The sequence below is a fragment of the Bidens hawaiensis genome, unplaced genomic scaffold (assembly GCF_021521415.1).
Source record: "Bidens hawaiensis isolate Kalapana, Puna unplaced genomic scaffold, B.hawaiensis_p1.1 tig00000458_1, whole genome shotgun sequence".
Taxonomy (NCBI): Eukaryota; Viridiplantae; Streptophyta; class Magnoliopsida; order Asterales; family Asteraceae; genus Bidens; species Bidens hawaiensis.
This window is the reverse complement of record NW_027491030.1, coordinates 81,186-105,362: the sequence shown is the minus strand read 5'-3', so window position 1 is coordinate 105,362 and position 24,177 is coordinate 81,186. Positions and strand designations below refer to the sequence as shown.

At 38.0% G+C, this 24,177-nt stretch overlaps 2 protein-coding genes and 1 non-coding gene across 3 annotated transcripts; 2 read left to right on the top strand and 1 right to left on the bottom strand.

Annotated features, from left to right (window-relative positions):
* Positions 1 to 1,049: 1,049 nt before the first annotated feature.
* On the bottom strand, positions 1,050 to 4,531 carry LOC143626033 (guanylyl cyclase 1-like). Its single transcript, XM_077096226.1, has 10 exons — positions 4,404 to 4,531; positions 3,698 to 3,890; positions 3,494 to 3,618; positions 2,660 to 2,771; positions 2,521 to 2,595; positions 2,347 to 2,435; positions 2,201 to 2,262; positions 1,457 to 1,529; positions 1,240 to 1,315; positions 1,050 to 1,151 (listed from the first exon to the last, which is right to left on the bottom strand). The coding sequence occupies exons 2-10, from the start codon at positions 3,827 to 3,829 to the stop codon at positions 1,125 to 1,127; spliced, it is 771 nt and encodes a 256-aa protein (XP_076952341.1). The 5' UTR covers positions 3,830 to 3,890; positions 4,404 to 4,531; the 3' UTR covers positions 1,050 to 1,124.
* Positions 4,532 to 11,158: 6,627 nt separating this feature from the next.
* On the top strand, positions 11,159 to 16,846 carry LOC143627396 (rop guanine nucleotide exchange factor 7-like). Its single transcript, XM_077097230.1, has 7 exons — positions 11,159 to 11,611; positions 11,695 to 11,811; positions 14,563 to 14,717; positions 14,806 to 14,880; positions 14,970 to 15,272; positions 15,642 to 16,001; positions 16,133 to 16,846. Exons 1-7 carry the CDS (start codon positions 11,413 to 11,415, stop codon positions 16,637 to 16,639), a joined length of 1,716 nt encoding a protein of 571 aa, XP_076953345.1. The 5' UTR covers positions 11,159 to 11,412; the 3' UTR covers positions 16,640 to 16,846.
* A 255-nt stretch (positions 16,847 to 17,101) lies between these two features.
* TRNAD-GUC (transfer RNA aspartic acid (anticodon GUC)) lies at positions 17,102 to 17,173 on the top strand. The gene has a single exon. It is a non-coding gene; the product is annotated as a tRNA-Asp (tRNA).
* The last annotated feature ends 7,004 nt before the right edge of the window (positions 17,174 to 24,177 follow it).

Genomic DNA, 24,177 nt, shown 5'->3' with positions numbered 1-24,177 from the left:
TTATAAATACAACATTTGCATTTCATTAAATTTATATGATGTTACATATATATTATGTTTTTAAATATGTTCCACCGTGTGTAACACGGGTACTATCCTAAATCAATATTAGAATTCATAGATCTGTTTCTTTAAGAGATTTGGATCACTTGAAGCTTGCTAATGTTATAAAAGAAATGACACATTTGGATTTGAAAAATGAAGTTAGTGAGAAGGTAAAATTGTTGCTAGAGTGTGAGAACTATGAGTCAAATTTTAATGATCTTCCAAACTCTTTGGAATCTGAAGGTAAAATTTAAGGTAACACCAATAATTTAGTTATGTAGTTGATTACTAATTTTTTAATTTCATTGTTTACTTTGTGTTTTCTATTTAAGTTGTTAGTTTAGTTCATAACTAGAAACTTCAAAAAACCTACAATAAACTTTTATAATCGTTTATTTTGTTTGTCAAGTTGTGAAGGTAATTTCTTTTTTTGGTTAAATTTTGAAGAAGTTGACGGTTGGTAAATTTGTCTATATTGATTTTGTTATTTATCTATTTTTAACCCGTGTGTAACATGGGTACTATCCTAGTAAGTCTATAAACAACTTGAATGTCTTTGTTACATTACTACTTGTTAACCAAATTGGATTAATAAATATAATTATTTTTTTTTGGAATCCAGTGCCATATTGCCATTATATATATCAACACAGCTTATGCTTTTGGAAGTATGTATATGTATGTGTGTGATGCACTGTGAGAGAAGAGTGGAGTAAACAGATTATAGAAACAAGCCAACTTCTGTCACGTTTACAAGCCAAGCCAACTTATGAGTTAATATTTTCTATCGAGATGAAAAGTTGAACTTAAACTCGGCTTGTTTACAAGCAGAGCCATGGCTCAGCAAGTCGATGTTTATAAAAGAAATCAATGGAAGAATATGCAGATGAAGTTTTTAAACTCCTTAAAAGGTTTATAAAAGAAATCAATATAAGATAAACACTTCTTCTTTTACAAATACTTTAAATTAATTATATCATAAAAATAAAAAAGGATTACAAATATCATAAAAATAGATTTTGTTGAAAAAAAAATACCAAGTTAAATGTTAACCGGGCTGTGTTTGTATATAGATCCGTTTAAGCAAGTGCATTCTCCAGATGAATCTGCAATTCAGAACCAAAGGCAATTAGATATTTAGATCCAATATTATTATCCATTCACATAATTTAAAGTAATAATAAAACATGTTACCAAAAGAATATCTTCATCTGTTCCAAATGATTTGCGCGCCTTTTCCAGGCATCTTGACGAGATCGTTTCACGAAACCTGTTTTACATTTTAAAAACAGATGACATATTATTTCTAAAAATCATGAAACGACATGCGCATTAGCAGGTTGACATGAGCACGGTCCGTTTAATCCAATAAACTAAAAAATAAAAAACAAATTATGTGAAAATTATATACCTAGAGCTGGCGGGATCTCGGATCTCGAATTCGTCTGTTAGAGCATCATACCCACATATCACAATATAGTGACCTATGCAAGTCATAAAAAAAATCATCTTTAGGCCCGTAATAGACCCGAATGAACACATGCAGGGCATGTTCATATTTGTTTGTTTAACTTCAACCGAACAAACAATCAAACACAAGCAATCAAACGAACCAAAAATTCTTGTCTGTGTTCGTTGAGAAAATGAACGTGTTCGTGTTTGTTAATGTTCATTCGTTAACAGAGAAACGAACGTTTCACAAACGCAAACGAACGCAAATGGACGGACAAAACTGAAAATAGATGAACAAACATAACTGAAAAAACATCGATTAAAAGTAAAACGTGAACATCAATTTAATGGGCCTAAAAAAGTAACATATCTAGACTAAATTGTAATAGACCTAAATTTTTTAAACTTACATATAAACGAAGGTTAACGAACGTTCACGGACAAAAAACAACAAACCATACATGTGTTCGTGTTCGCTCATTTAACTAAATGAACAAAAAAAAAATTTGTTCATATTCGTTTGTCTATTAAATAAACATATATAAACGGGCATTAAAGAACTTCTCACTGAACGGTCACGAACAACACACTGAATGTTCGGTTCGTTTACACGCCTACTATTTTTATATAATATTATTTTATTTCAAATTTTAAAGTACTAAACCAAAAACTTACACGTTTAAGTATTAAGTTTTATACTCACCCGTATAACCGGAGGAACGAGAGTAGAAATCCGACACGTAAACATCCTCCGTCCAAGGCTGACTATAAAAAAAGGAAAAAATATATATATAAAAAACAAAGTAAGCTGTTTATTTTCATAACAATTATATATACAGTTGGTCAAACCTTAAAATGTACTGGTCAACTAAAGCAATCACAATATACTTTCCTGATAAGATCAATAATGCAATTTCATCTCCCTTTATTGACCTGCACTGTTAGCAACTAACAAATTTCAGAACTAAATTAACTAAAATACAAATATTTATTAATATTAATTTGGGAATTCATAGTTTGTACCTCAATATTTATCCCAGCTTCCTGTGATCTCTGGAATAACATATTGACTCTTATTATATCATCACTCAGTTGTTTCTGCAAACATGTTTAAAAAGTTAAATTCCAACATTTGTTAAATCTGAAAAATATATAAATTTACCTCATAAAATGTCTCGAGTGAAAAATTAGGATTAGCACCTAAAGTTACAGTGATGTAAGAAAACGTAATAGAAAGTTTCTGCAGTAAATATGCCAAATCCACAGTCCAAATACTGCAACAAAAAAATGACTGAAAAACATTTCAAGAAATTAAGGTTAAGCTTCTGATGCTATTACGGCTGTTAACGAGCCAAGCTTGAGCCAAACTAAAGTTCAAGCACGGCTTGTTTTCATTTCTACTTGTAAAGCTCGAGCTCGGTTCGTAAGTAGCTTTCCAAGCTCGAGCCCGGCTCGTTTTTTATTTACTATTTAATTTATATGCATTTTAGTTATTTTTGTTTTTAAGATTTTATATATAACATAATATACATTATTTAAATATATTTACCGTAATTTTTATAAATAATTAAATAAATAGTAACAATTAATATATGCTAATATATGTTATTAAGTTATTTTATCATAACTTTACTTATTTTTATAAAATAATTGGCTCATATAGGCTCATGAGCCAGCTTGAACTCGATAAGTGAAGCTCGTACTCGTTTATTAAACAAGCTTATTTCTAAACACGAGCTCGTTTAAGATCGGCTCAATTCAAACTTTTAGCGAGCCGATCTAAATAGCTCACGAGTGACTTGGCTCGTTTACACCCCTACATACTATAAACTACATCCCCTTTAAAGGTTATCTTCCCAGCACAAACTGAACCTGCCCTAATCCTATTGGTTAGCAGTGTATTTTGTGTGTACGTGAGTTCTGTAATAGTTCTTATGGACAAAAAGAACTTAAACTACATTAAGAGCTTCAAACACATTAAAAAGAAAAAGAATACCTGTTTGTACCGCAAAAAGCCTCCAAATCTTGAATATCATAATGGTTAACGTTAAGCGTTTTTAAAACCATTAAAACACAAAAGAGGCCACAATCCCATGTGCGTGTTTGTTTTATATGCGGGACCTATACCATATCCACAGCTTAATTACTAGAAGTAAACTTAAAAACAAGAATTATTAAACCAAGAATGAAATACACTTACATTAATGAAGTGTGACTGTACCAGCACTTCTTTCTTGCTTTGATCATTTCTCAACGGCGATTTGTAGTTGTATTCCGATTCATTATCTCCTCCATTCAGCAATTTGTTTAAGAGGAAGTTTAAAGACCACATTTACGAATAACGTAGTTCATAAATCACCAAAAACTAGTCACAATAGAATGGTAAACTTGACCTGCATCGCATTTATTTCAACCACTCGTACTCATTTTAGTAATATAATCCAACCAAACTACAAAAACGATACATAACCGTATTATGTATCACAGTTAAGCCAATACAAAACCAATTTTAATTACAGAACTACACGAACCACATAAACACTTACACATGGTGCAATATATATGGTTACATAACTGTCTTATGTATCTCCGTTAAAGCAAAAACAAAATGCACAAATTTTTATGTTATTCTCGCGGTTTTCTACTTAAAACTCTTCATTTCACAACTTGCATAGAATGTAAAAATGCTATATTAAAAATAATATTACAGAATTCCAAAAATGATATCATAATTCATAACATATTATATCCAAAGCAAATAACTTTTATGCACTTCATATGTAGGAAACAAACATCCATTAAAGCAAGATCCAAAAACCAGCTTATATTAAATTTCAATCATTAATGCAATTAAAGACTACAAATTTCATAAATTGATCTACAAACAGGGATTTGTACGGACATACAGAGTGCATATGGAGATAACTGAAGATGGGTTTGGATTGGAATCGAGTGATGATGATCTGAAAAAGGTTTTGATCGGTTTGACCTTTTTGTTTGCTAATTTCTTCGGCTTGCCGTAACGTAAAGGTGTAAGCCCTCTTGTTATTATTATTTGCCAAAAATGAACAAAATAAAATCAAATAAAATATAAATAAAGATTTCCGGTGGTAAGAAACAAAAAGATGGTCGTTGATGAATTTTATATTGCAATATTTATTGTGACGTCCGGGTTCGATGTTCTTGATGGTTCGATTTAACTTTGTGGTAAGCGATTAGGCCTACTAATTATTAATACTGCCCATTATTAGTTTGATCACCACTCCATCGGTTGTAAAAATATAGAAATAGCACTTATACATATTATATGTCGGTGTTACTCACATCTTTTACTATTTATTTGTTGGTTAATTTTTTTTTTTGCATATTAATTCATACGTTACTTTATTTCTTGGTAATTTGCAACCTTTTAATGCACTAAAGTCAAAAATATCCTTTTAATATTTTCCACAAAATGTCCTTGTAACGGGACAACCCTAGTGCTGTCACTCAGTCATTTTCAGCTACGTGTCAATGGTATCTTCCTCTATGTAGCCATCCACTCCACCGCTCCACATAAACTAGTTCCATAATCACCATGGCAAATCTCTAAATAACCAACGCTTCACACATTTTTTTATTTCAGTTTCGTATTCCAATAACCACCAGATGGTTAGGAGAAAGTTGGAAGATCCGAAGATGGGTGATGTAAAAACAAACAAGGAGACTTGGGCGATTGGGAGGTACTTCATGTAGAAATACAATCGATTGCGGAGAAGCATGTCAAGAAGTAATATGTTATGTTATGTGACAATATGTTCTAGTAAGGTCAAAGGTATCATGACATGTGTTTTATTAAGTTTATGTGCCTAACCGCCTAGCAGTGTAAATATGTATGAATACATATTTGGGATTGCGGGTGATCTACAAACCTCTCCCAGTCCATTTTCGTGCTTATGCATGTTTGATATTGACCAATCTAGTATCAAATTTCCTTATTTATCATTGCTTTCTAATCCCTTCCTACAATACATAATTACCAAACATCATGCTCTATTAGATCACGGAAACCATTGTACAAATTTACACAATGCAGTTCGTTTTTAAACTCCCACAATAAATATAGTAAAAATATATACTTCAAGATCTTAGATACATAATGGAAATCAAGAACGAATTGATAAAACGCACACACACAAAATGATTATTGAATAACTGTTAATAGTTATATATTAAAAGACAATGTTCGTGTGCATTACCTATTGTACCACTAGCTTCTATTGTTGTACACACAGTCTATTCTTCATAACCTTACACGTGTGTTATTGTATTTTACACCTCATAAAGACCTGTAACCCACGTGTTCATCTATGAAGTTATCTCTATCCTTAGTAACAGAGACTAGAGCACCATCACCTCTATGTCCACCGTCGTCAGTCAATCAATCTACCAACGTCGTCTGACACATATCATCGTCGCCACCATGTGTTCTATTGTATTTATTGGTTGGAAAGTTTGTAAATTTGTTTTTAGAGACTTTTGTTACACATTACATTGCGAAACGTGCTACTCAATCTACCCGCGTTGTCTACGGAAGATTGTTTCATTTGAACTTTTTTGCAAGTGAAAATTCAAATTTAAACTTTTATGTGGTGATATTTCGTGGTTTCTTCAAATCCTGCTACAAGAAGATATGGGATGTGTTAGGAAGGATATGCACAGTGAGGAGATGACAAAAAACTCACAAAAAAAGTGGTGTTAGTGTACTTAATTTTATATTTTATTTTGTTTGGATTTGTGTTTTACAATTAATTACTTAATTTTTACGATGAACATGTTTGTGACGTTTGTTAAAACAACTTTATACCCACGACTTACAGTACGATCACTAGCCGGATGCAACGTGCAGGTCTTGGTGTAGTACAAGATGGGCCAGATGGAACATTAGCTATTGTCAAAGTAAATTTTAACGTATCACCATAACATTATACAATAATCTGAAATGAATTTGGAGGATTCAAAATTAATTTGGTAATCTGGTCTATCATGAGCTTCTGGACATGCACAGATGCAAGCATGTTCAGCAAGTCGTGTATCTTTAAACTTCGTGTTCTATATCGTGATTGATACAAGATGCGAGAACTACTTTATCTACTTAATCAAATTGAGATACAAGAATTACTTACTTTATCTACTTAATCAAAGTGAGATACAATAATTACTTAAACTGAAAAAAATCAACAAAGAAAACATAAGCTGTTGCATTATTCTGTCTTTGCCTATAAAATTTAACCTTTTGGATTTTTGTTCAAAATCAACTGTTTGAATTGTTGTTAGTCATAACTCATATGTTGGCGCTTTAACTTGCCATTTTCTGTTTATGCAACAACTTATCTAACAATGCGGGTCCGGAACCTGCACAACTTGCTATTCTGTTTACATAGTAACTTATTTAACAACGAAGGTCCGAAACCCGTGCAACGCGCGGGTTCAAAACACTAGTTATATATTATAAAGCAATGTTAACTCAAAAGCGTATTTTACATATAACTCATGTTTCTCTTAATGAAACCCTAACATGATATAATTTGTTTATAATGTTAACTCAAATTTGGGTAACAAAAAATCTAATAACCTTCACTAGGCTATTAAAGTATTATAAGTAACCTTTTAAACAACCCTTTTAAATTATTGGGTTGGGCTCTTTCTTGGGCCAAACAACAATGAGCGTACAGGAAAGACTGCAATATAGAAAAACTCAGACCATGTACTAAAACACCATCATAACCTCTTAATTTCATTAAAATTTCACTCACAGCCAAAAGTGATGGTCCTTCTATGTTTAGTTTGTTATCACATTATATCCATAAATTATTCAAGTGAATAAGGGGAAGGTGTGGATCATGATATCGAGCTTCCGCAGCTAGGTTTAATACAATTTACAAATGCTTAGATTTTTTTTTTTAATTACAAGTTTCAGGTGCGATTTCATGATCTCGGGCTATCTTCGACAATTAATATTGTTCCAGTTGTTATACATTGAGAGACATATTGTTCCTGGCTATCAGAGACGAGCAAATTGTTTTAAAAGATTCATGTTAAACATGTATCCTTAGCCAGATTATTTTCATTATTCTTTCATTTATTTCAACTGTAATGCGCATTTAAACAAGTTCAACTTCAAATATATATTATGTATATTACAATTATCCGAGGAACCAACGACTTTTTTAACGACAATCCTCAATTATACATAGATTTTTTTAACATGTGACTCGTAAACTCAAATATTCGTATATTTTGTAAGTTTTTAGTACTTGTCCATACACTCTTGCTACCCGAGCAACAAGATAGGCTACCGAATAACCCCTTAAATATTTAATTTTTAAGAGACGTGACTTTTAAATCATACTATGATTGAAGGTTTTGGTCACCAACTTTATAAGTATACACATTCAAAATTTGTAAGAAATACTTCTCTAAGACAGTGTTGCAATATTTAAAAACTTAAAGTATGCTTGATTAAAGTACTTTGATTAATATATAATTTAAGAGACATCCAAATTATGTTTACTTAACCATGAAAAATACACAATTACACTTTTGACCTTAAAGAAACAAAAAAGGTTTTGGAGTGTGAAAAAGGTATCCTTTTTTCACTTTGAGAAAAAGTGACACATAGGACCGCATCGCATGTAAAGTCAAGTTTTTTACTTTAACGGTTAGTTGTGTTTCGAATTTTAACGTCTCTTTGTTACAAATTCCAGTTGTGTCATATTGGTTGGCATATAGAAATCAGCTTATAAATATAAATTTTAATATATGCTTATGCTTTTAAAAAATTAGAATATATGTTTCTCACTTTTTATTTAACTACACAGAACGTTGATAAATTATTGTTCTCTTTTATTTTTTTTCTTCTCATCACTCTCTTTACAAATTTTAATATGATACTACAAGGTTTATGATTTGTGTTAGAATAAGGTGATTCATGACGTTCCACAATAGATTTAAAACATATCAAACTCCACACAATGCTTTTCTTCTATGTCCCAATATCAAATGCTTCCAATGATATTGCTTTTCATATTGTTTCCAGGTTAAAATATTTGATAAAATATTCAGACGAAAATATGTAAATTTACACTATTGACTTAGTGAGCAAAAAATGATACTTGACAATTTGGCTTAAAGTGATTAGTATCGTGCTCATGTAATTATCGGATCCAATGATTCATGTTCATGTGACTGTCTCTCTTTTAAAGCATACTAAAGTTTAATCTTTTGCCATTGTTTTTTAGTCTTCTTGCTAAATCGATTAATTTGTAAAAGACAATAGCGAAGTCTTGGATTGAGATTTAGTTGAAAATCAAATACTTTTGTAAAAGACAATGTTCTAACCCAAACCCATTATATTTGTTACCCCTTCCACTTGTTTTTAGGCATAAAAACAACCAAATCAAACTATTCTTAAGACTGTGTCACTTGCACGGTTTAGCTTAAGATACTTTATAATAATCATCTTCGATTAAACCAAGATTTTCAACCTAAAACGGATCGAACCAAACCTGACCCTTAATGACAACTTAATAAAGTTAAAAAGTATTTTTCCGGTATTTTGGAAACAACATGCAATAGCTTCTATTGACAATTCTGCCGGAAGAATAAAAAAAAGCATTGGGTGACGAGGTCAAGGGCTGGCTATGAACTCTATTTACTTTTCGATTGTCCCAACCAAATTCCACAATTTATTATTTCAATTTCAATCCCTAAGCCTTTCTTTTTACCCATTGCAAATAGTTATATATTTCTCTATTCTTATTTTTAAAAACATTATTTTTGATATTTTTGTATTCATTAACAACGTGTATCTTTTAGTATTGAGTGAGGAATTTGGTTTCAAAATATCTACTAATGATATGATAAAACAATAAGTTTATAAACAATTTATATACTTTTAGTTAAGTAGAATTGTAATAACAATATATTATGAGTAAATATATAGTTCAACAAAATCTATCAACATGGTATACATAAAAAAAAAAGAAGAAATTAAAGATCTATCATTCCGAAGAGACGGTTTTCTCTCTTCTGTACAAGTCAAAATTCATCTTTTTTTTAACAAAGGTATGTTCGAAAGTTAAATTTTCAGAATCTAGAAAAGATTTAAATCGATTTTCAGATAAAAGTCAGGATTCCAAAAGTAATGTTGCTTAGACCACGTGTTATTGTTCGTGGCCGTTAGCCACATCAGAATCACGGTCACGAGAACTCTGCGCCTGTGTTCATGAGCGTGATAGTGGTTGTGGCTCGTTGAAATTTCCACAAGCATGGAGTTGTAAATGCTAGCAGTTGGGGTTGGGGTGTTTACGCTTAGAAAAAATCCGATATTAAATATTGAAGCATTAGTTGTATTACATTTAGAAACATCATAGTTCAATATTACATATATAGACATCATGGTTTGATGACAATACAATATTTCATGTTCAATCATCACAATGATACAAACAATGGCAGAAATCACGCTCTTGTGTTTCATATCCAAACATACATAAGTCACAAGAATAGATAAGTAATTATACAACCCTAAATCATGCAATCATAAATTCATAATATTTAGATAATTAATGACACCCACAATAATCCTTGATTATTAATTTTATCTCAACATTTCCTTAAAACAAGTAATTTCTTTCCAAAATAAAACAAAAAAAAAAACGTCCTCAAACGGCGGGTAATAACTTAACATAATAATAGCATGTACGTTTCTGCCTTGTCTTATATGTACGAGAATTAATCCCTCAAATCTGTCAACATAACTAAAATAAATAAATGTAGGGACTCTTTTCAAACAAAATAATCACACGGATCAAATTGTAAAACTTTCTTTCTTCATATTGACATTTCTGCCCCTCTACGGCTTATGAGTTATTTGCCCCCAAAGAATTCTTTATTATTATCATATAAACTTGTTGATATTAAACTTACTATTTATATTTCGAGTCTTACAAAACATAAAGATTTATTAGATTTACTAGCGGCTGTTAATTGGTTCATAACCGAGATTATAGTCAATAGAAGGTAGGCGTTTAACAGTTAGATTTGACCGTCAGTTCTATATGTATTTAAACACTTTATTGTTTATGTAATTACTCAGTAATTACTCGATGAACATCAAGATCATTTAATCCATTCGTATTCACTTGGCATCCCGCTTGTTTGTATTATACATCACCGGATACCCAACATATTACTGGGCTATGAAGGCGATTGCAAAATCTATAGACTCACTCCCAAAGACACCTTAGAACACTAAGCTTACGAGGTGATGTTGATGTTCAACTTTTGATCATGCATAGTCAAAACTTTCCACCCTTGGCAGTTTAGTAAACATTTGAGAGTTTTGTAAAAAATGATGTAGTGGTAAAAATCCTACAACTCTCATGAAATCATTACCCCTCTCTCACAAAACGCCTCCTCTAACACCCAAAATTGTTTGCCAAACCTACAGATGGTCTAATATTTGTTATTCATGTGTCATGTAACATAAAGTTTTATAAGATCCTCTAACGATTGCTATTGTTAATAAGTTTAACCGAGGTTATGGTCAATAAAAGGTAGGCGTTACATAGCCGTTTAACGGTTCGATTTAATCGCCAGTTGTATACGTAATTATTCATTAAGTTATTCGATACCCAACAAAATTAGGGACTATTTCCATCAAACAAAACAATATAAAGTTCCAAAACTGTAAATTCCACTTTATTAACATTAACACATCCACCCCCTCTACGGCTATATCTGCCCCAACAAATTCTTTATCATCATTTCATTTCATTTCAATTCAAATCACAAACACACACACACAGAGCCGTTATTGTCGTTTACTTTGTAACTTCATTCCTAACCAGTTTAGCCTTTTAATCAGTTCAGATGGAAAGTATGGATGATAAGAGTATGATCAATTCATCCGAAACCAGCACTTGCAGCTCCAATGTCAGTAATTACGATTCTACCCCTCTCGGCTGGCCGATTCGAAAAACCGGCAAATGCGAAGAAGAGGAAGAAGAGAAAATTAAACACCAGATCGATTTGGATTCTGATATTAACCGAATGGGTTCCACTGATTCAGGTTTTTAAGATTTAAGACATAATTTTTGAATTTTGTTAGGGTTTGTTTTTATTTATTATTATTATTATTGTTTGTGTTGTTAGAAATTGAGATGATGAAAGAAAGATTTGCTAAATTGTTGCTTGGTGAAGATATGTCTGGTTGTGGTAAAGGCGTTTGCACAGCTTTAGCAATTTCAAATGCCATTACAAATCTCTGTGGTAATTATTATTATTATTATTATTATTATTATTATTATTTTGTTCATGCTCATTAGGAGTGTGAATGGTTCGGTTTGGGTCGGTTTTTTTATTTTCGTTTTGGTTTCGTTTTTTTTAGCTTGAAAATTTTAGGCTGAAAAAAAAGTCAGCCGAAAATAATTAATATAGATATAAATAGTTTTGTTAATTATTAACTAACTAATATAGATATAAATACTTGTTATTAAATTCATATAAATTACCTAAAATAAAAATATATATATAGAAATTTGGTTCAGTTTGGTTTTTCGGTTTTTATTACATGTAAACTCAAAACCGAACTTACATGTAAGGCCCCGTTACCGGTGCCCTACATTTGGTGTTGGATTTACTCATAAACGCAGTTCTAAATATCAGAGTTAATTAAAAATTTCGCGGAATAATATAAACTGTCAACCATCCATTACAAACATCCATAACTTGTCTTTTAAAAACATAACATAAAACATAGTATTAAAACTTCATGACAAATCTTCTGATGCCAACCTCTTCAGTCCTGCCATGTGTCCATCTCAAACCAACTGTCTCAATCTGTTAACCTGTGTGCATACTAAAAGTCAGCTACGCTGAGTGAGTTCTAGTTAATCACATAACTTACTTTACATACACATATACGTGCTCGAAGGTACACTTTTCATACATAACCTGTTCATCATACATCTATACATATTCATAGCTAACCTTACATTATAACGAGCATTTCTCCCTATATACCTCGGATATTATTAGGGTCCGGCACCCTCCATCCTCGGATATTATTAGGGTCCGGTCACCCTTCATCCTCGGATATTATTAGGGTCCGGTACCCTCCATCCTCGGATATTATTAGGGTCCGGTCACCCTTCATCCTCGGAAATTATTAGGGTCCGGTCACCCTTCATCCTCGGAAATTATTAGGGTCCGGTACCCTCCATCGTCGGATATTATTAGGGTCCGGTACCCTCTCTTCCATACCTTTATAACATACTTTTCTGAATACATACTCGTAAGTTTCTTACGTACATACATCAATCATTCTTCATCTTACATCATACATATAACATCAAACATTTCCTGACAGTACATGCAATTCCGAAGATCGTTCATGCACCGACAAAAAATCATTCATACATTTCACGTAATACATATATGGCATACACTTATCACTTGGGATAAGTGTATAACTAATCACATCGAGTATGCACACAGCCCCGAAAACATAACAAGGAATGGGGCTAGAAACTCACCTCAATGCGGTTGCGTTCACCGTTTACGGTTATTCCCTTCTTGAGCTGTGCACGACTAACTGTATAATAATTATACGTTTCTAGTAAACTATCACTACACATATCGTCTTTCTAGTTTAATTATTACCCTCAACGAACGGGGGTCCGGGGGCAGCGCCCCTGGCTGGGGTTAAGCTGCCAGGTCAGCTTGGAAAAATTTTATTTTCATTAACTGCCTTAACACATTTTCCATTAGAATTTTGGATCATTATTTAATTTGCTAGGTAAAAGTTCAAGGGCTTCTTTGTAATTAAATCATTCTTTTCAAGTCCAGGGACTGTTCTGTCATTCTATCAAACTTCTGGTTCGTTACTTGGTTCTTAACCAATTGTGTTATCTTAACGAACTGATCCATGCAGCGATATGAACCATTTAACGAACTGGTTATTAAGCGAACTGGATCTTATAACGAATCAGCCCATAATGAACCAGTCCTGGTAACGAATTGGTCCACCCAATTCGTTATCTTTTCTAACGAATGGCTATAACGAATTCGTTATCTTTTCCTTAACGAATCTGGACGCGAACTAAGGCCAGTTCGTTATTCTTTCCTCAGCGAATCAACTTAACGAATTGAACACGAACTGTAGCTAGTTCGTTATGTTCCCATAGACGAACCAGCTAGCGAATCACCTTTAATTCGTTAAATTCCCGTAGCGAACTAGGGTTAGGTCAGGGAATGTCAGAACATTCCCTGACATCCTCGTATTAACTTTTCCGGCGCCGCCTTTCCGGTGCCGCCGCCGGAAAACCGCGAACACGTAACTCGTTTTTCACCGTTTTTTGTCCCGTTCGATCCAGATTTGAGCTAGGGTGACCCTAAGCTCATCATAGGTTCGGTTTATACCTGATTTTACCCGGATCTCGTGACTTAAACGGTTTAACGGTGTCGGCTCGTCGTTTCGTGACTATATCTAACGGGTTAAGCTCATACAATATTAAACTATCATTACCTCGGGTCGGTGCTCGGATTCTTTCTTGGTTTCGGCTAGAGAAGGAGAGAACTAGAGAGAGATCTTAAGTGTGTGTTTTGGTGGTATATGGAATATATGTGAATGAGGATTAAATGGAGATTAAGGGTTTATATATTTATGGATCATGGGCTTAAGCCCATGGTCTTTCCTTCTTTCATTCCTAACCCAAGTCCATAACCCATATTCATTTACCCAACACTAGCCCAACTCGTATTCTATTTATCTAGACCGATAACAACCCACTATAAAATAACGAAATTTATTTTATTAAAACAACCAAAAGTAGGATGTTACATTACAGTTCGATTTTTACAAAAGCATAAAACCAAACTGTCGGATTTTATTTCAGTTATATTTTTTCGGTTTGAATTTTTCGATTTTTCAGGTTCAGATGGATTTTTTTGGTTATTTGCACACCCCTAATGTTCATCACTTAAGGGTTTCATAACTCTGATATTATTCTATTTCTACAGCTACTGCGTTTGGTCAGTTATGGAGGTTAGAACCGTTACAATCCGAAAAGAAACAAATGTGGCAAAGAGAGATGGATTGTCTTCTTTGCGTGAGCGATCACATTGTCGAATTAATACCGTCTTGGCAAATATTTCCGGACGGAAGCAAGCTCGAGGTAGTTCTTGTTCTTTCAACCGAAAACTAAATGATTTGTTCATACATTTAAATTACGGTTAACTAAATTGTTAAAATTTGAATATCAGGTTATGACTTGCAGACCGAGATCTGACATTTTTATTAACCTCCCGGCTCTAAGGAAACTAGATAACATGCTTCTGGTTAATGTTAATTGTTAATTATTAGTGTTGTGTTGTTAATTATGATCATTATAATGTTAAATGAAGTTAACTTTTTTCTTTTGTTATAGGAAATACTTGATGGTTTTAAGAGCACTGAGTTCTGGTATGTGGATCAGGGGATAGTGGCTACTGAGTCAGACGGGTCGGGTTCAGGGTCAGGCTCGTTTAGGAAACCACCACAACGCCACCAGGAGAAGTGGTGGCTGCCGGTCCCACGGGTCCCGTCTGGCGGGCTCCACGAAGAGATGAGGAGACAGTTGACCCATAAACGGGAATGTGCGAATCAGATATTAAAAGCAGCCATGGCTATTAATAGTGTTGCGTTAGCGGAAATGGAAGTTCCCGAATCGTATTACGAGTCTCTCCCGAAGGTATTATAAGTAGGTTATGAGCTTAAAACGAACCGAAAACCGAACTTTCAATATCTGCAGTTTTTTCTTAAATAATGATTAATATATCTATACATATTTGGATCTAAATATTTAGAGTTTCAAAATTTATTAATTGCTTATAATTTTTAAAATCGAGTTTATAGTTTTCGCTGTTTGGTCATTTCGGCTTTTTGTTCAAAGTAAAACTGAAACCTAACCGAAATATTGGTTTTTGGAAAAAACATAAAACCAAGCCGTAGGTTTTCATTGGATTTGCTTATGTCGGTTATTTCTGTTACGATTTGGTTATTTCGGTTTTCATTTTTGTGTATAATACTTATTGTGGATTTTTTATAATTTCATATGCAGAATGGGAGGGCGTGTTTAGGAGACGTTATATATCGTTACATAACTTCCGAACAATTTACAGCCGAGTGTTTATTAGATTGTCTTGATCTTTCATCCGAACATGTGGCTCTTGAGATTGCTAACCGTGTAGAGGCCTCGATCTACGTCTGGCGTAAACGGGTCCACTCGAGACCTAACTTACAGCACCCAAACCGGTCTGCAGCTAAAGCCTCATGGGACATGGTCAAGGACCTCATGGCTGATGGTTACAAACGTGACTCGTTAGCTGATCGAGCCGAAAGCCTCTTACTTTGCCTTAAACATCGGTTTCCCGGTTTAACTCAAACCGCATTAGACATTAGCAAAATCCAACACAACAAGGTACATTTGACACTGTAACACATATTCATTTATTATTAATTCGTTACATTAAACGTCGTTTATCACTATTAATTGAAAACACGTATTCGTTTATTATTAATTCGTTACATTAAATGTTGTTTAACGTGCAGGACGTTGGAAAATCGATTCTCGAGAGCTACTCACGAGTTTTGGAGAGTTTATCGTTCAACATCGTGGCACGAATAGATGATTTACTTTACGTGGACGATTTGACTCGACAATCAGATAACATGGGGTCCATGACAGATGTGATCGTGCAGAAACGGCCCCCTATCGCGTGCATGCCATCATCAGGGACGCCATACAAATCCGCATTCGCGACTCCAAAGTTTTCACCAGGGCCCCTTGTGGCCCCGGGGTCAGTGGATAGGACTCCTTCATTGAGTGGGAACAGTAACAAGCCTCCAAGGCGTGGTTTTGGGGTCAAACGTGCGTTGACTAGTTATCTTGCGGGTGAGGTGAAGGGGAAAGGGAATAATAATAACATTCCGCTGCTTGAAGGTCCGGCCGGTTGTCTTATGACTAGAAATGGTGATATGCCGCCTGCTCGGGGTAGCATTGATGGGCGGTTGAGTCAGAAAGAGAAAGAGAACCGGATGCCCGCGATTGAACATTGATTATGTGTTGATTTGTTGTTTTGAAGTTAAGTTGTTGTGATTAAGGTAGGAAAATATAGGAAACATAGTGAGGATTGTTAGCCCTCATGGTTAAGTATGATTTAAGGTGGTGGTGTTTAGGGTCTATAATATTCTTTTATGGCTTTTATTTGGTTAAAGGTTGATTCGAAATACTGTAGTTGTGTGTTGTCTTTGATCTTAAACTATGGTTTAACTTTTAACACTTGATTGAATGTAAACATTTACATGTAATGTTCTTCAATTATTTTCTTGTGAGTTTGTGACCAAATACAGTTATTCATAGTTGGTTGTTTTTATCGAAAACAGTATCAATAATATACGATAAATTAAATATTATATTAACAATAAGTGATAATGAAAATAGCATAAAATAAAAAATATAAAAGTACCAAATAAATAAACATATTTCTTTAAGATAACTATTAAACAAGAAGTCATCAAGTCGTTGTAGTATAGTGGTAAGTATTCTCGCCTGTCACGCGGGTGACCCGGGTTCGATCCCCGGCAACGGCGTTATTATTAATATTTTTTGTACGTAGAAGCACGATTCAAATTTTGAAATGGAAAATGGTATTTGTTTGTCACGTGATATGATATGGCTAGGGGAGCTGTGTCACGGGTAGGAAGGAGATCAGAGATGAGAGAGAATAATAATAATAATAATATAATGAAGGTGTAGATGGGCGTGACGAATGAATAGGCTCCTTTTTCACTTTTCACCAACGACAGTTAAAACCTTCCAACTCCCATTCAAAACATGTTATTTTCTTTGCCGGTATATTCAAAATTATAATTTTTATTCATTTTAAACCTCTTCATAGGATAATGTTTTCTATATTGGTAGACCAAAATTTATTCAATCTCCTTCCAACATTCACCCAACGGGAGATAAGTTCTTTCAAACTCCCTTGGACCCGGGTTAGATCGTTAACTCGTTATGTGACAGACTGGATGAAGAGGTAGGTCCCAGCAGAGCCCAGTTGGACCCGCAAGACTCACCTTGAAGAGGGACGTCTGCGCAAGGACCAACTGCTTCCGCAGGACCCACCATGCTCAGAGATGAAGACCTTACGCGCAGTACGCCAGCTGTTCCCGCAGGGAAAGCCTCCCAATGGTGAAGTACCCCGCCTGTTCCCGCAGCTGCGGATACAAGCCATCAGGGAAGGCTACCCGCACTAATAGCAAGGCTACACGCACAAGGCACTAACTCTTGATACTTCAGTAATGTCACTTGAAGGAATGAGCAAGGCGGGAATACTCCCGCCCAAATGAGCTAGTCCGTATGCTTCTGGAAGATCTTTTGAACTATACCTGCCAAGGTATGGACAAAATAGACAAGATCTGACCAAAGCAGCCCATGAACCAATCACAGGGTGACAGCTCACCGACAACAGTACGAGGAGGAGCACCCTCTAGTACTGTTTGTCACTATTAGCCGCTGCCTACTCACCAACCCTCACTGTGGGACGTGCGTAGCCTACAGTTGGTGGAACAGTGCATAGCCGGCAGTAAAGGAACAGTATACAGCCGGCCTTGTCACTATCAGCCGCAGCCTATCCACCAACAAGCATGGCTCGTGCGTAGCCCACTGTTGGTAGAACAGGAATACTATTCAGCCGGCTGTACCTTCTTGGAAACCTACCTTCGGCTATAAATACTCCAACACCTTGGAATGGTAAGGTCATTATCTGATATCTCATTATCTTTTCTTCTCTAGCAATCTCTTAATATACACTTATATTCAGAGCAATCTAGTCTGATTCTCACACCGGAGGGTGGTCACAAGGAGGAACCCCCCCTTCTCAGTGACGAGCTTACGGTGTCTGTTTTGCAGGTCACCTGAAGAACAACTTTCTTTGCTGGACCTCATCCTCGTGGGAAACATCTATTTAACCCCCAGATTATCCGTAATCTGCCCGGGGTCGATTAGTGTTTCTTCATTGGCGCCATCCGTGCATAAAAGCTAGAACTAATTCTTAGTTTTTTCAAAATTTCTGAAGAAATGGTTAACGTTACTCCGGTCCCAAGGCCAGTAAGTGACCAAGAAATGGTTAACGTCAGTATCTACGCTATAGAGAGGGAAGTTAGAAGGCGGGATGCCCTTCTCAACATATCCCAGACCAAGCAGGAAACCTGTCTTTTCCCCATCATCGTGAGAAGCGTTGAGGGTTGCACTCATAGCATCATCGTAAGATGTATCCGTGAAGACCCGATGCACAACCTACAAAAAAAAATATAAATGTCAACTTTTCCAGGTATAAAGAAAAGCGTGAAGACATTATGAAGACTATACATACCTGAGACAACACTTCTCGAAGAAGCCATTCCTTGATAACCAGAGCCTCCTGGAGGGCAGCTTGAGCTTCATTACGGGCGCGTTCGGCTTCGTTCTTTGTAAGGTTGGCAAGCAACACATCTTTCGCTGCAGCCTCTTCGACGCCCTTTAGCTTACGCTCAGTATGCTCAAGCACCCCCCTCTGGTCCAGGATCTCTTGGAGCTTCTTGGCGTCTTCCATGGCCAAGGCATCATGAGCCTGCTGGAGAGCCTCTAATTTGGCTTTAAGCTCCTCATTCTCCACGCGTAGAGGCTCCGCAACAGCTTCAGCCTTGACGGCCCTCTCAGTTGCATTCCGTGCGGTTTCCTTAGCTAACCGAAGCTGTTCGTTAACAGCTTGGGCAGCCTTGGAACGGGCCTCAAGCCGGGCCTGAACGTCAACCTCGAGGGCCTGAACGCCTTCTCCTTCTCCGCAGCAGTGGCGGAGAGTCTTCTGTTCTCCTCCCGGATGGCCCGCGCCTGAGCCACCTTTTGCATACGCGCCGCCTTTAATTTGTCATTTTCACGACAAAGCAGCTCGACGCGCGGCTGCATCCGGGCCAGGAGAATTCGAAGCTCCGTGCTAAGCCTACCCTCTTGGTAGCTAGCCATTGCTTCCCCCAACGCACCATTGGGAGCTGCGTGGCGCGCCCACTCCACGCAGTCCACAGACGTGCGAAGGGTTGTTCCTCGGCGGATGTTCCATCGTGGAACATACACTTCATTGGAATCCGACACTGCAAAAAACAAAAAGCAGTTAGGAAAAGATGATTAAAAAAAAAAAAAAACAGCCAAAAGAACCCTACGCACCTGTAGGGTCGACAACAGGCCGATAGCCGCCAAACCCATCACCTGAACCTAAGGGAAATCCATCCAAGAGGTCAGGCAGATGGGAAGGAGTCAGAGGTTGGCGAGAAGCCCCGTATGTACCTAAAGAGCCGGCCGTACTCGCCGGTGTCGGAGGAGGCATAGTGGAGGCCGTCGCGGTGGAAACCAACGGAGGTGAACTCACCGGAGGTGAACTCACAACCGTGGCCGCGGCGGCAGAAGAGCCCGCAGAAGGAACCACCGCCGGCTCAGTGAAGGATTACGTAAAAATGGCACTCACAGCCGGCGGGGATGAAGTTACGAGTGGAACAGTTGCCTCAACAGGGTGAGCAACTAAACAAACACTCGAAGCAGGCGCAGCAGCCTGGGTCATCGCCTCGGGTAGGTTGACCAAACCTGCCGTCATGGGTCCAGACGCACTCCTTCCCGCTCCACTCGGGAATGCGGTTGCATCCACGCCTGCACGAAGACAACATATTTAAATATAATGGCAGAAACATGAAGTTAAAATTATTAACTTTACACTTACGAGTCCTTTTGAGCTTGAAGGTGCGAACACGCGGGAACGAACCCGATGGAGCCGGCCTCTTCACGCCGGTGACCGTCGTCGTCCGGGGCTGCTCGGAGGTGACAGCCGTCTGAACCTCTAGAACAGTGGTCTCACCACCAGGGTTCCCCGCCACCTCCTCACTTTCGGTCTCTGAGTTAGACCGATTCACCGGATCGGCAGTGGAGGCAACTGTCGCCTTGCCCTTCCCGCCGGCAGCCTTCTTCTTCCTCGCCAACAAAGACCATCTGCGGATTCCTCATCAGAAGATGACAGAATTAGAGGAATTCCCGCAGAGGTTTCAGCATTCACAGGGCGAGGGTTAAAAAGTTCTTTACCTGGCCGCCTGGCGCTTAGGATCTCGTGGCCTGGCGGGTAGACCTCCACGAACCGATCCGCCGTTTGCTCAAGGATGGGCAACTCGTTCTCATCTAGAGCACGAGTACCCATCCGAGCGGGACCATCAGCCTCCCGCGGATGCAGGAGCGACTGCAAGTCATTCCCTTCTGAAATAAAAGAAGAAACAGTTAGAAGAAAAACCTAAATCAACAAAGAAGACAAAGCATACCGTAAGGGACAGAGTTCAAACCGTATTCTAGGACGATGGGAATCTGTGACGCCTCTTCCACACCCGGCTCATCGCGAGCATCACCATCCCGGACTCCGCAAAGCGGTAAACCGGAGACTGGATCCGGGAAACCTTGGAGAACCATTCCGCCTCCTGGTAATTCAAGGCGGGAAGGTTCGGGAGCGCGCTCCCGTTTTTAAACGTCATCGCTATCGGGATGACGCGAGCGGAGATATAAAAAACTCCCGCTTCCACGACCGAAGACTGCGCTCGATTGCGCAAATCTTCAGACCCTTGATCCGGTTGAACAGGGTGTACCACCCTTGGATGCACCTCCAGGAGTAGAAGGTCATCAGGCGTTCGACATGGGGCTCCACACCCATAATGAGGCACACCCATTCGAAATGGCGGATCTTTGCGATCGCCATTGGGTGTACCTCTGTCAAGTATACACCGTGCCTCTCCAGAACATGGTACACAAACTTCGTCAATGGGAACCTCAGATTCCCATAGACGAAGAATGCGGCGTACACCCCTATCTTGCCCTTGGGGGCATCGTACACCGTCTGATGAGGCTCCGAAAACTCAGGCTCGAAAGGCTCGAGCATGAACTTCCGGACGATGTACTGGTAGAGATCAGTAGGAAGAGCGCACTGACACTCACCAGCAGTGCTCTTGTCGTCCTTATCGGACGTCGACGTCGGGTTCTCGACGAACATCTCAGACTCCTCGGCAGTGGCCTCAAAATCACGGGTACAAGACATGTTTTGGATGTAACAGAATGATTTCAGAAGAATGCTCGACGAAATAGTGAGTATTCGCCGAAAATCGTTTACAAGAAGAAGAGAGAAGTGAAAGTGTAGATTACTGTGAACCCTCACCCCCTTTATATACTCATCGCAATAAATGCGATGAATTTAATGCGGAGGAGAGAGAAAAGAGCTGGTGCAATGAAACTATGACACGTGGAAAAAGCAACCTGGCAACAGCTGTTGACGGGACGTGTGTCGTAAAATCCGCACCCATGCGCCCGAAAAATCGCGCCCACGCGCCTGAAAAAGCGCCTGGAATGACCATATACTGTCACGTCGTCATAACTTCCTGCACGTCCTGAAACTGTCAGAAGAAACCGTCAGACACTAACGTCCCTTCAACAGTCTGGACTGTTCTTATCCTTTCACCAACTCGTCGAATTTCAAAGAAATTCAAAAAGATTCAAATATTCAAAAATAAGAGGGAATATATCCCCTTACCTGGGCAACCAAGTAACTATAAGACAGGTGCGGGTACAGTGTCAAAGTAAAACCCTTCACATACTTAGCACCCGCAGGGAATGGACGCCAAGAATACCTTGGAAGTAAACTAACTATAAGACGAGTGCGTGTACAGTGTCAAGGCGAAACCCTTCACATACTTAGCACTCGCAGGGAATTGAAACCAAGAAAGATCTTCTGGGCCATGCTCGCGGAAAGGGAAATAACATCCCCGCATAGCGGGATCGTTGACAACTAGATTGTTTGAAGCTCCAAGATGGAATTGGTTGTTTAACATAATTGATCACTATGTTAAAACTACCAAAACCTCATGGAGATTCTACACAAGTGAAACTCAACGCTCCTGACTTGCGAGGAGGTTACAAACCTACCCGCATCATACCCAAAGATCAAGCAGAAAAGTCGGGAATTTCTGCGTGACATTAGGAAAACCGCGGGAAGAATCCCCACGGAAAACCTTAAAACTAAAAACCCTTTTCAAAACCCCTTGCTAAAGTCCAAAAGTTCACCTCACTTATTAATAATTCATGAGAAGAACATTGGACTGGGGGGACTTGAAGAGGTAGGTCCCAGCAGAGCCCAGTTGGACCCGCAAGACTCACCTTGAAGAGGGACGTCTGCGCAAGGACCAACTGCTTCCGCAGGACCCACCATGCTCAGAGATGAAGACCTTACGCGCAGTACGCCAGCTGTTCCCGCAGGGAAAGCCTCCCAATGGTGAAGTACCGCGCCGGTTCCCGCAGCTGCGGATACAAGCCATCAGGGAAGGCTACCCGCACTAATAGCAAGGCTACACGCACAAGGCACTAACTCTTGATACTTCAGTAATGTCACCTGAAGGAATGAGCAAGGCGGGAATACTCCCGCCCAAATGAGCCAGTCTGTATGCTTCTGGAAGATCTTTTGAACTATACCTGCCAAGGTATGGACAAAATAGACAAGATCTAACCAAAGCAGCCCATGAACCAATCACAGGGTGACAGCTCACCGACAACAGTACGAGGAGGAGCACCCTCTAGTACTGTTTGTCACTATTAGCCGCTGCCTACTCACCAACCCTCACTGTGGGACGTGCGTAGCCTACAGTTGGTGGAACAGTGCATAGCCGGCAGTAAAGGAACAGTATACAGCCGGCCTTGTCACTATCAGCCGCAGCCTATCCACCAACCAGCATGGCTCGTGCGTAGCCCACTGTTGGTAGAACAGGAATACTATTCAGCCGGCTGTACCTTCTTGGAAACCTACCTTCGGCTATAAATACTCCAACACCTTGGAATGGTAAGGACATTATCTGATATCTCATTATCTTATCTTCTCTAGCAATCTCTTAATATACACTTATATTCAGAGCAATCTAGTCTGATTCTCACACCGGAGGGTGGTCACAAGGAGGAACCCCCCTTCTCAGTGACGAGCTTACGGTGTCTGTTTTGCAGGTAACCTGAAGAACAACTTTCTTTGCTGGACCTCATCCTCGTGGGAAACATCTATTTAACCCCCAGATTATCCGTAATCTGCCCGGGGTCGATTAGTGTTTCTTCACTGGATAATAAAACAAACCATCGAAAATAATTTATTACGTTATATGAAATTTTAGTTAAAGACTGAAATGGTTATATAATGAACAAGTACTAAATTGTCTAACGGGCCTTGTTTGAATCCGAAGTTTTGATGTCCGTCTTAAGAAATGAAGGTAATCATCTTCATTTGGGACCAAGCTCCACGACTATGCCCATCTCTAAGACTATGCGTAGTCAAAACATTCCACAATTAGGCGTTTTGCGACACGTGACGGTTTAGTCACCATTGAACCCCCCCCCCCCCCCCCTTCTCACAAAATGGCTCCCTATTTTGAAACCTACAACTTTGGGTGGGGGGTAGAGTTATGAGCCAAAACACCACCAAGAATTTTGCGTCATGTGACGCTTAGTCAGCACAAGTAATAATAAGTCATTAAAGGCTTAAAGCACATAAAGTTATATTGGG